Source organism: Arachis duranensis, chromosome 2 (assembly GCF_000817695.3).
Source record: "Arachis duranensis cultivar V14167 chromosome 2, aradu.V14167.gnm2.J7QH, whole genome shotgun sequence".
NCBI classification, from domain to species: Eukaryota; Viridiplantae; Streptophyta; class Magnoliopsida; order Fabales; family Fabaceae; genus Arachis; species Arachis duranensis.
In genome coordinates this window covers 11,907,248-11,919,385 of record NC_029773.3, presented here as the reverse complement: position 1 = coordinate 11,919,385, position 12,138 = coordinate 11,907,248, and the positions used below count along the sequence as shown (strand labels likewise).

General features: G+C 35.0%; 1 protein-coding gene across 18 annotated transcripts; it reads right to left on the bottom strand.

The window, feature by feature from the left end:
- Positions 1-3,560: 3,560 nt before the first annotated feature.
- Positions 3,561-11,153, bottom strand: LOC107473541 (putative pentatricopeptide repeat-containing protein At5g52630). 18 transcript variants are annotated; one of them, XM_052257407.1, is made up of 9 exons: positions 10,622-11,153; positions 9,978-10,075; positions 9,047-9,237; positions 8,397-8,529; positions 6,298-8,263; positions 5,871-5,893; positions 4,559-4,703; positions 4,069-4,232; positions 3,584-3,694 (listed from the first exon to the last, which is right to left on the bottom strand). In XM_052257407.1, exon 5 carries the CDS (start codon positions 8,193-8,195, stop codon positions 6,414-6,416), a length of 1,782 nt encoding a protein of 593 aa, XP_052113367.1. In that variant the 5' UTR covers positions 8,196-8,263; positions 8,397-8,529; positions 9,047-9,237; positions 9,978-10,075; positions 10,622-11,153; the 3' UTR covers positions 3,584-3,694; positions 4,069-4,232; positions 4,559-4,703; positions 5,871-5,893; positions 6,298-6,413. The 18 variants fall into 18 exon arrangements, with proteins under 18 accessions (XP_052113365.1, XP_052113358.1, XP_052113359.1 ...); XM_052257402.1 differs by lacking the exon at positions 4,559-4,703 and having other exon boundaries at positions 10,622-10,765; positions 10,875-11,153; XM_052257405.1 differs by having other exon boundaries at positions 3,561-3,694; positions 4,133-4,703.
- Positions 11,154-12,138: the final 985 nt, after the last annotated feature.

The following is a 12,138-nucleotide window of genomic DNA, read 5'->3' as shown; positions in this document are numbered from 1 at the left end:
GCCAAATCTAGCTGGTAAAAAAAAAAGAAATTATTTGTAATTTTTCTTAGAAATTGATTGAGATAAAAAAAATTATCATTTATTTATTTGTATTTTTTTATTTAATTTAGTTTTGGTATTACATAAAATAATTTTTTTAGTTGGAAAAACTTCTACTATAGATATTATAGAATACAACATAGTTGTCAGAACCGAACCGGTAATCAAACCGGTCAAGTCACTGGGTCACTGGGTCATTGGTTCAACCGGTGGGTCACTGGTTGAACCGGTTGACTCGGTACTATACAAATAAAAAATAAAAATAGTCAAAAATCTAAAATTAAATTTTGAAAAATACATATTTTTACTAACATTTTAAGAACAATTAAGTCGAATTCTATAAATAACTAATACAAAAATAGACATATAATTAGTTCATACTACTATATAGTATTTTAATTAGACACAATAAGAATAACAATCTATGAATTATATCTAAAGAATAATTTCAAGGTCTAAATATTTTTATATAATTAAATAATTATATAAATTAATTTTTTTCTCAAAATAAATAATTTTTATTTTATTTTTATATTCATTATTATTTTTTATTTTAAAATTAATTAATTTGTATTTCAATTAAAAAATAATTAATTTAAAAAATATTGAGTTAAGTATTTCCATGTGTATATATATATGTTATAAAAAAATTGAAATATATATTAAGAAAAGTATTAGTAATACCAAAGCAATGGATTAGTGCAGTGGCTATAAACTTAGTCTTCAATTGAGAAGACCCAAGTTCGATTCCCCGCTGCATTGAATTTTCCAACCCGCATGCTGACGTCATTGGCACGGGTTGACCGTTGACTGGACCGGTTCGGTTCTAGTCCGTGTCGGTTTTGACCGGTTTGATCGGTTCATACCGGTTTTGACCGGTTCATTTCCTTAAACAGTCAATATACCAAACCGGATCGGTACAAGGTCCGATTCATCGGTTTTCCGGTCGAACCGGCCGGTCCGATTCGGTTTTTACAACTATGGAATACAATCAACTATGCAAATTAAATGGAAAAAAAAATTGTTGAATAATCACTTAATAAGAAAATAAATATTTGATTGTGTATGCCTAAAAAGATTGTGGTAGTTTGATTAGAATTTTTGTCAACCTCACATATTTTTGTCGAATAATGCTAGGACGAAGAAGAAAATTGGGTGAAGAGTGAAGATTGCACTTAGGGCTGGCAATGGGTAGGGTAGGGTAGGGTTTGGATCCTACCTTAACCCTAGCCGCGGGTTGAAAATTTCATTAAAACTCTACCCTACCCTACCCGCGGGTTGAGAATCTCTCAACCCTAACCCTACCCGCACCCTAAAATTCTAAACCCTACCCTACCCGTAGAAATATCAAATTTTTTCAAAGTAAATATAAAATTCAATTATTTCGAATTTTATACGTATTAATAACATAAAAAATAAAAAACTAATGCTCTAAATTACTAAATTAACTAACTAGTTTAGTGGTTGTTTACTTATTATAAGTTATTACATAAGAAAGATTGTAGGTTCAAGTCTCACTTCCTTCACTATATAGAGAAATTTTTATAAAATATGTGTTATATGTGAGGTGCGGGTAGGATAGGGTAGGGTACATCCTAAACCCTTACCCTACAGTTAGTCATTAATATTTAAAAATATAAAAAAATTTAAATTATTAAATTAAAAAAATTAGATCATTAATTAAAAATACTGGTCAAACATAATAAATTGTCTTAGTCCTTAAGCTTTTCTCATGGAAAACAAGAAGTTAAAAGACATCAAGTGTAATACACACTTACAAAATATAATTACAATATATCACTCTTCGCCAAAGAAATTTTTTTTCTTGTCTCTCATATACAATTATAATAAATAATCGAAGTTGATCTATCCAAGTTATGCTCTATAAATTCTTTAAATATTGAGCTATACTTCTTTTTTTTTTTGTTATATAAAAAATATTCAGTAAAAAATATTACTTGATGGACATTAAAAATGCATCATAAGGCACTAATAATAATAATAAAATGAGAAAAAAATACTTTTAAATTGATATATTTTAAATTTTAAATACGTAAATATATTCATGTTGATTTTTTAAAATTATTTTTGCATATTATTTTGTCCTTGTCAGTAAAATTTTCTTATTCTGTCATTGATGTACAAGGATCTTACATGTGACACATATAGAGCATTTGACATATTTTAAGTATTTTATCACATATGCACCTGTTAATGTACTCTTAGAGAAAATAAAAAGTACATCGTTTTTTTTAAATTAACTTACTATTAAAGGTAACAAGAAAGAGAAACAAAACATAAAACATTTCAAAACCTAAAAATATAAATCTGAACCATTAATATAAAATATCATAAACTGAAAATTAACATTTATTATTTTATTTAATTAATAAGAATTGAAACACTCTTTACTTAGTACGTAACATTTAATAATAAACTGTTTACAAACCAATAACTATTGTAAAGTAGGCTTATCAAAACTCAACCAAACATCCATATCTGAAAAATATGAAAAATAATGGAGTAACACTACAAGGCTATCACTTTTTACCAATAGCCAAGGCGTCTAGGTGGTGGTGGTGGTAGTGGATCGTCGGCTTGCAGCAACTGTGAGGCACCGCTGGGCATGAAAGAAGGTGGAAGGGGAATAGGAACATTGCTGGAAGAGCCGCTCTGCCTCTGTAATTCAGCATCGATTGCATTAAGTTGTAGATCTGACATTTGGCGCTCTTCAAACCAGTGAACTCTTCATATTGTGTGTCAACCATGTGCTGGAGGCGAGTGATCTCCTCTAGCTGTCTCCGATGAGTCTGCCTCCACTCGTCCCGCTCTTAATGGTAGCGTGCCTCCATCTCTTCATACCTCGTCCTGTGCTGCTCCAATTCCGGTTCATTGGCGATGCATAGGTCATCTGGTGTCCCAGCTGCATCATAGAATCGTAGTGTAGTAGTGGTGTTGAGTGTTGACACATCCAACTTCATACACCCTCCCACGCTTGCGTCTACCAACCGTCTGTGTCCCCACCTCCTCTCAAATCGAGGGCGATTCTATGACCCTTGCAGCAATTTGTGTGGCACGTTCATCGGTGGCTTTCACCATGTTCTCCTCAAAGCGTCCTGACATATATAGAAAAAATATAAAAGTATTAGCTAGATAGATAGTTATATATAGTTAATGTAAAACATGAGACATTAAATTTATGTGAGTCTTCTCAGAGGACCTATTAAGCCACTTGCTACGGTCCTCCTTCCTGGTATGAGCCCTCTTTAAGTGCTTGCTCTCCTGACATAACAAGAGAATTGAAGTCATTTGATATCAAATCAAAAACAAAAAACCACATACACATGAATTATATAGATGAAGAACATAATAATGTTTAAGACCGATTAATTATATGTTACGTACCATTTTTTTGTCGTCGCCACATATGTAGTGGAGCCACAAGTGTGCAACGACTCTTCTGTGTTGGACTTGGACTTCGTATCTCCGTATTCCTCCATAGCCCAATATTCCCTGAGTTGTGCAAGAATTTCATCGGAAATCCAATCAGTTGGAGAACCCTCATTGCGAATGTCAACAGACATCTTGCAGAGACGCTTCCCTGTCCCAACTCATCATGCATTGTACATCTTTTGCTCTTTTCCACCGCCAGAACCTGAAATGTTGCTGTAACACACAATAATGAGAAGCATGATAGTGATTTTGTATATAAAAGTTTTAAATGATGAAATATATAAAAGTTTTGGACATTAATTCGAACATCTGCTTTAGATTTTTACAAAGTTACCAAGTGTATCAATTAAAATCATTCAACAACGGTAAAAAAAAAAATAAACTCAGCCATGAATGGAAATTTTGGGGAAAAAGAAAAGGACCCTATATGTCCAAATGAATTAAATAGAAAATTTGGAAAGCATTAGTAACACTCGAGGGAAAAAAGCAATTTCTTTTACTCTGCTAGGTAATAAACATCCCAAGGTTCCACATTTTGACCAGAGATTCAAACGTTTTCCAGATAAATGTCTTAACCTATCAAACCATATATTTTTGTTTGTCATTGGTGTGGTAATGGCATTATTTAATAAGTTGGGACCTAATGTGGTTGTGGGTTTGTCCTTCATAGCATTCACAATGAGATAATATAATCCTTCCTTTTGTTTAGCCAAACCAATTGCCCTCAACAATCTCGCATCCTGTAATTTCCAAAATACATCCGAAAATAGTAATTGACAAGGGAGAGTGGAGATAACATAAATATTAACTTTAAAATGAGAATAACATGAATGACATGAGAATGAGTTTAGGTGAGATTGTGTGAAAGCAACAGCACCAAGAATAACATGACAATTTGATAGGATCAAGGAACTAGCAAAATTAGGGGGTTTAATTGATGAACTAGGGATTGTAAATCACAATCCCTATTGGCGTGCAGAGTTTTCCTCAATTACTAGAGAGAATTTTCATCTCCTGAACTAACACACTTTTACAGAATTTTCTAACTAACTGAAAACTAACTAACCTCTAGCATTTATAGGCAGCAGCTAGGCCTAGCACTACTGCTCCTAAACCTGCTAAACTAGTTTAAAAGGACCAACAAACAGCCATTCTGCAACAATTCGGAATTAAGCAGTGAAAATCATCCCTTCAACTCCATATCTTTCCTCCTATAAACCAAGCCAAACCTGTTTCTATCACAATTACTTGAAAGATGAAAATAAACTGGATATTTTATGATAAGTGTGAAAACATTTTAGTGAAGAAGTTATGTGATATATGGCACTAGAATCAATAACTCATGAACCATTATTGAAGAAACTGAAAAACAATTATGTGGAATGAAATCAGAAATATTAAAAGAATATACATGATTGATTTGTGAAAATGGACTACCAAACTTGGCCTCTAATGGATCTGATTGAGAAGCAAGATGGTTTTGTGGGCTTGGTGGTGTCCAAAAGAGCTAGAAACATTAGTTTTCAGAGGTACAAGAGAGCTTGTTGTTGGGTTGGTGTAAAATAAGGCTCATGTACTTGTAGGTCACCCTTTGTATTGGAAGTTAAACACCGAGCAAGACATGTCACAGACGGCGGCACTGAGAGAAGAATGAGGCACGACAGCATCGGTGTTAACGGAGGGCATTGTGCCTTGCTCGACAAACCACGGACAACCCAAATATCTGGGATGACATGTGGACAGAGTCTTAGTAGGATGAGTGCAGAAGAAGACTGGGTCAGTGAGAACACTGCTGCCAGGTGTAGAAGGAGTAGATGTGCGTAGTGGTTTTTACCATGGTGGAGGTATCAGCAGACCCCCTGAGTGGAGCTCCGATACCATAAAAGAGCAAAAAAGACGCAAAGAATATAGATGCAATAATTGATGAAAAGAAATTATACACATATATAGAGATGCTGGCCACAATGCATAGCTTAGAAGGAAATGAAAACAAATAAAATATACAAAAAATTTAATAACAGAAAGATGATAAAAAATCCTATCTTAAGTAACAGATTCTTGGACGTGTACAATTATGTGATAACAAATAATTGAGGAATATTTGAATTTATTATAAACCAGATACTTATTTTTAACCTTTTTGTAAATCAATTGGAATATCATTATTAGAAATTGTATGTAATAGTAGAACATATTAAACGTGAAACAGACTTTGGCTTAACTACATTGAAAATATTTATGGTCCAATCCTATGAATAAAACGACTAAGGAAGGTTTGATAAAGAAAGTGGTCAATAAGACAATAGGCAAATTTCTTATTTCTTACAATTAATGCCAAAAAGTAGCTAGACTAGGGTATGGAAGCCTGAATATCATACCTGAGTATCCACTATCCACTGCTCTGTCCAACCACAGAAGAGAGAAGTACATGAGTAGTTGAATAAGGATGCAAATAGTATGCTATGTAAAGGTAGTTGTATGAGTAGTTGAATGATTCATTCATGCCGAAACTTTTTGTTGATTACTAAGACAATTGATAACAATTGCTAAGTAGCTGTAAACTATTGAAATGGCAGAGTAATTAATTGATTTCAAGTGAATTTATGAATCTGATCGGCAAAATTGAGGAGTAAGAATAATAATAGTTTGGAAACATTTGATCAATCTACAGCATACAATTGCTTAAAGAAAAATGTCTTGTCCATGATTCCATGCAATAAAAAATCGGAAACCGCTGGACACTGCTACATAGATCCTTTGGAACTAAGCTGGATGGTAATGTTCTCAATCAAAGAGGAAACTTACCACTAAAGGATGAAAATGTTCAAACAACAAGACGGTTCATCAAGAACGATGAATTATAGTCTTGAACTGCTCCAATTTTGTTATCAGTATTCTAGTGTCACTCAGCATCATTATGATCACCAATAATCTCCACAAGTGCATTTCCCATCCTCAAATCGGTGGAACCTGTTATTGTCCCTCACAATGATCACCCTCCCAGTGCACTTGCTAATGTACTTGATTGCAGTGTGGCAATCGCCGCAGACACGCAGATTCTTCATCACTCTGATTGGTCGCTCCTTCGGGAAAGTAATGAGGCCAAATGCTATGGCCAACCTTTCGCTATGATACCTTATAGTCTCATTCTTCTCTTCGCCTCCCACCTCTTTCAGCACAAAAGATGTGTCTGCAACATAACCAGCCTTCTCCATTTCTTCTCCTAACTCCTCCAACTTCTTATAGATTTCCGTGGTCTTTGCATGAGACCTATCCCCGGCAGCAAATGTGTGAACTTTATTCCCTTCCTCCACCCAACTCAAACCAGTTTCCTTCTTTATTCCTTGATCCCTCAGCATCTTCCTTGCCCTTGCCGCTTCCTCCCATCTACCAGCAGCAGCATAAGCATTAGAGAGCAATACATGAACGCCTGAGCTCAATGAGCCCAACTCAAAAAGTCTATCAGCCACGTAGGATGCCAATTCAGTGTTCCCGTGTATTCTACAACCTGTCAACAAAGCTCCCCAGACAGATTCTGTTGGATGCATAGGCATCTCTTGAACCACCTGAACTGCTTCCTGCAACTTCCCGGCACGGCCAAGCAAATCCACCAATGTGGAGTAATGTTGTGCCCCTGGTTCAATGCCATAGCCTCTCATCATCTCAAAGTAATACTGGCCCTCCTCAACCAATCCAGTGTGGCTGCAAGCATAGAGCATGCACAAAAAAGTTATGAAATTAGGCTTCATCCCAAGACTCTCCATCTCCCTGAAAAGCTCAAATGTTTTACTTGTATGGGCATGCTGAGCACATGCAATCAGCATTGCATTCCACATGCCAAGGTTTCTATCCTTCACCTCCTCAAAAACCTGGTAAGCTCCTTCCACAACCCCACACTTAGAGTACAAAGAAATCAATGAACTCCCCACAAAACACGATGAATTAAAGCTTGTCTTAAAGCACAATCCATGTACTTGCTTCCCCAACTCAAGCAATGTGGAGCCTCCACAAACCCTCAAAACACTAGACAAAGTAAAATCATTAACCCCAACATCTTTCTCACCCATCACCCTCTTAAACAATCCGAGAGCCTCCTCATCCTCACCTATCTGCGCATACCCATATATCATCCCACTCCAAGAAACAACATTTCGTTTGGGCATTTCGTCGAAAACCTTTCTCGCACACCAAATTTTGCCACACTTGGCATACATATCAACAATGGAACTCCCAACAAACACATCAACCACATACCAAGTCTTGAGGGCGAGACAATGCACTGATTCCCCAATGTGGGGATTGCCCAATATGGCACACGACTTGGTGGCGCTGGGGAAGGTGTGGTCATCTGGACGGATCCCATTAAGGATCATGCGGCGAAATGAGTGTAGAGCAAGCAATGGGAGTTCGTTTTGGGCGAAAGAAGAGATTAAGGAGCTCCATGTGGTGGAGGTTCTATGGGGACTTTCGTCAAACACTTTGTGGGAGAAGTGGGGGAGGCAAGTTTTCGAGTAGAAGTTAATAAGGTGATGCGAGAGGAGAGGAATGGAGTTGAGGCCAGTCTTGAGGATATGGGCGTGGAGCTGAAGCCCCTTTGGAAGGGAGCGAGAATAGGTGAGGGACAGGAGCGTGTTGCAAAGGTTCCGGTAGTGTTGTTCAAAGCTTTGGGTGTTTGGGTGCAATGCAGTTGCTATTGGTAGCATGGCTCACATAGGTGCACCGTCACCATGCATCTTGTGGCTCAACAAGATTGTAATTGCTTTTGTTTTCCCTGACGTAGTTAACAACGGAAAAAGTTACAGTTTGAACCATTTTACAAACAAAAAACTTGTTTCAATTTTAACAGATTTGCGAACAAAGAAACCTTTTAATATCAAGAGTAAATACACATTCCAATCTCTCACCATTTTTTCGAATGATTAAACCTCTGTCAACGATATGGAAATGTCAGATCGGTTCCCTAACCATCAAAGATGTTATAGTGTTAGACAATTTAGTCCCTGGAACCGGTTAGTAAATGGTGACGGTTGACATGGCCTGTTAACAAAATGATCAAAGGATGGAATGAACATTTAAACAAAATGGTTTGGCTTTTTGAGACAAATAGGCCCCTGCATAATAAGCAAATGTCATCGTTTCTTCTTCACACCACACCACAACCCTTCCCCTTCCCACATCACCATCAGCATTATCATTGTTGCTGTTTGTTTACAATAATTTAAAAGAATTTGACAGATAAGAGTCTCATTGTTCAACATCATAGACCAATGGATAGAGTACAATAACCAAAAATAGGTAATTTATTTTTAATAAAAAACAAAATTAAATTCTTATCGTTCTATTGCAATGCCTTATTCTCCACAACTCCTCTCTAATCCTAAACTCAATTTAAAAATTTTATTAAATTGCTATCCTATGTAATCTGAAAATTAAAAAACAAAAATACTAAGTACTCTATGTATAACAATACAATAAAAAAAAAGCACACACATTTCACATGAACTCTGTTTTTCAGAGTTCAAAATCACACAAAACAAAAGGAAAAAACACTTACCAGGAACGGCGCCGACGATGGAAAGGAAGCACAGCAAAGAGGCCAGAGGAGTGGCGGAGCGGAGACGAATTGGTGACCGGTGAAGGAGCAGCAACTTCATGCAACCGGTTCTGAGAAGAAGGAACGGCGGACAACTGGCAATTGGTTCTGCGTCTGAGAAGACGGGGTGGCGACGCCGACGGCACGGCGCACTGGGAGGCAACGGATTGGTGAGGGACTGGGGGTTTATCGGAGGAAGGGGATTTCAGAGACTAGGTTTAAAAATTTGTTTTTGGTGTTATTAAACGGGTAGAAAAAGATATTTTTTAAATATATTTAACAAAATTTTAGTTATAAAAATAAAAATATTAAACAAATATTTTTTATAAAATTATAATTTATATTTTTTAAAATATTTTTTATTTAAAAAAATGAAGGTTCTGAAAATTGGACCAGTTATCGAACCACTTTAGTTATTGATTCAATGATTTATTGGTCTAACCGGTTCAACCAGAGTTCAACTAAAAAAATTGTTTTATAACCAAAAAAATAAATAAATTATAAATAAACACCTTAAAATATTAATATAGTCTATATAAACCTTAAGATGTCTTCTAAATTTAAAACATTACATAAAATATCATCAACCAAAGTCTTATAATTTTATCAAAATACAAACTCAAAAGTTAAATAACAATAAAAAAAAATGCTAATTTACAAAGAATAAATATGCTAATAATCACATATCCTAGAGAGATGCACCACCAACATACAAAAGAACTAATTTACAAATAATAAATATACTAATAATCATATTCTATTTGATCTACACAATCTCATTTATACATGTATTTTGCAGTAAGAAGGCAATAATAATCCATCATATGTAAACACGCAGCAAATCAAAAGAGTAAATAAATGAAAGAAATATAAAAGAAACAAGTATATATACCTCAAAGATTTCTTTTAGTTCATCCACCGGTGGGAGAATTTCATCTTGAATTGGCTTCACTTTAGCAGTTCTTGGAGCTTCATGATTTCCATCATTTCCTGCATCAAATGCATGATTTGATTATCCAATTGAAATCAAACAAATTAACACAATGCAAGAATTATCATCAATTTGAAATGTTGCAATGTAACTAAAAGATGCATGATGATTTCTAATTATCTTGATTCTTGAATAATGCATAGAAAGGAAGAAAAATAAATTGCAATTTAAGTTTTATTTTAGATGATTGAGATGATTTTTCCTATAATGCATTTTTCAAATGATGCTTGTGAATCTTTAGATAGCTCTACTTCATAATCAATAGCAACATAGCATAGTTTCTGTTACCATGCAACCAACAAAATATCACTGAGATTATTTCAATGTAGAAATAGTCCCTCTCACAAAAACAATGAAAGTCACAAAAGAAATTAGCAATCCTATTCCTGTTTCGTGCATTTAATTACTCATAAACAAAACTCAACTCCACCTGAATTGTTAATTTAACCTTGGTCTTATGGAATCATATATAGGAATACATTACATTGCTCTTTCTTCTAAAATTCAAGCAAAAACAAAAAGGAAAGGTATTAGTAGTTTGGTACCTCTTTCAGCATTCGAACAGTGTACATTGATTCAAAACTCAATGTTATTCTGTTGCATTTGTTATCCAAGGAATCTAGTGAGCTTTAGGGCTCCCAACCCCACAACCTCCACACTCACTTTTCGCATCACTTTGCCATTTAAAACTGTAAAACAAACATTTCAGATGAACATGTTACTGTGATGAAGGTCACTATCGGGAAGGACTTGGAGAACTCCCCTGACTGCGACGCACGAAGACTCGAGGAGACAAACCCCTGACTGCGACAGATGGCAACAAACAACGGCGACAACACGACGACAGCCGAGCTGGAGGAAGAAGCGGTGCGCCTGCAACTGGTGACTGCGAACAGATCGAAGACTTGGAGAACTCCCCTGACTGTGACGCACGAAGACTCGAGGAGACAAGCCCCTGACTGCGACGGCCGGCGGCAAACACGGCTCCTCCCTGTGGCGGTGGTGGCGGCTAGGGTTTTTCCCTGGTTGAGGCTGGGGGTGTTCTGCTCGAAGGAATAATAAGGAAGGAGATGGAGAAGCGCGTTTTGTTTCTCCCCCCCTTAAGCGCGAAACTGCGTCGTTTTATCCAAACCGGCAGGTTCCAGTTTCAGTTCGACCGGCCGGTTTCTATCCGGTTCAACAGTTTACATCCGGTTTATAATTTTCAATTTTAGACATCAAACCAAACCGTTAATGTCTACGGTTGTATAGCCCATTTTTACCTTTATATATAATGTTAATAAGTATAGAAATTAATTTTTAAATAATTAATATTAATTAATTTTTTGTCAAAAAATTTATTTTTTTTCGATTTAAAAATATCATTTAAGATTTAATTTTTATAATTTAAAATAAAAAATAATTTTTAAAAACTTAGTTTTTTAGTTCAATTTAATCAATATAATAAAAAAAAGTTTAATTACTATAGTGGTCCTATAATTTCGCAAAATTTTTAATTAGGTCTTTATACTTTTTTTTTCTTTTAATTGGGTTCCTGCACTAATTTTTTTTCAATTGAGTTCCTAACACTTTTTTCCTTTTATTTGTCTGCACCAATTTTTTTTAGTTAGATTCCTATACAATTAAGTCAATTACTACCAAGAGTATACTATCAATTAAATGTAGGGACTCTATTGAAAAAAAAATTGGTGCAGGAATCCAATTAAAAGAAAAAAAGTATAGGAACTTAATTAAAAATTTTGCAAAACTATAAGAATCAAGTGAGTAATTAAACCTAAAAAAAATATGTCTGATCTAAAATTAGTTTTTTTCTTCAATTAACTTTATTTTTATTACTGTAATACATATTAATAACAGCTTAAGTCGTCGTTACTTAAAAATCAGTCACCACTAATTATTAGTGATCAACATTTTTGCAATCAATTAGATTGGCGATTTACATAACCATTAAGAATTTAACGATGAATTTTTCTTCAATTATGATCAGTAAATCGAACATTATTCAGGAATTTGTTGCAAGTAAAATTTGCTTATAATGAGTACATATAAGCATAAAAATTGA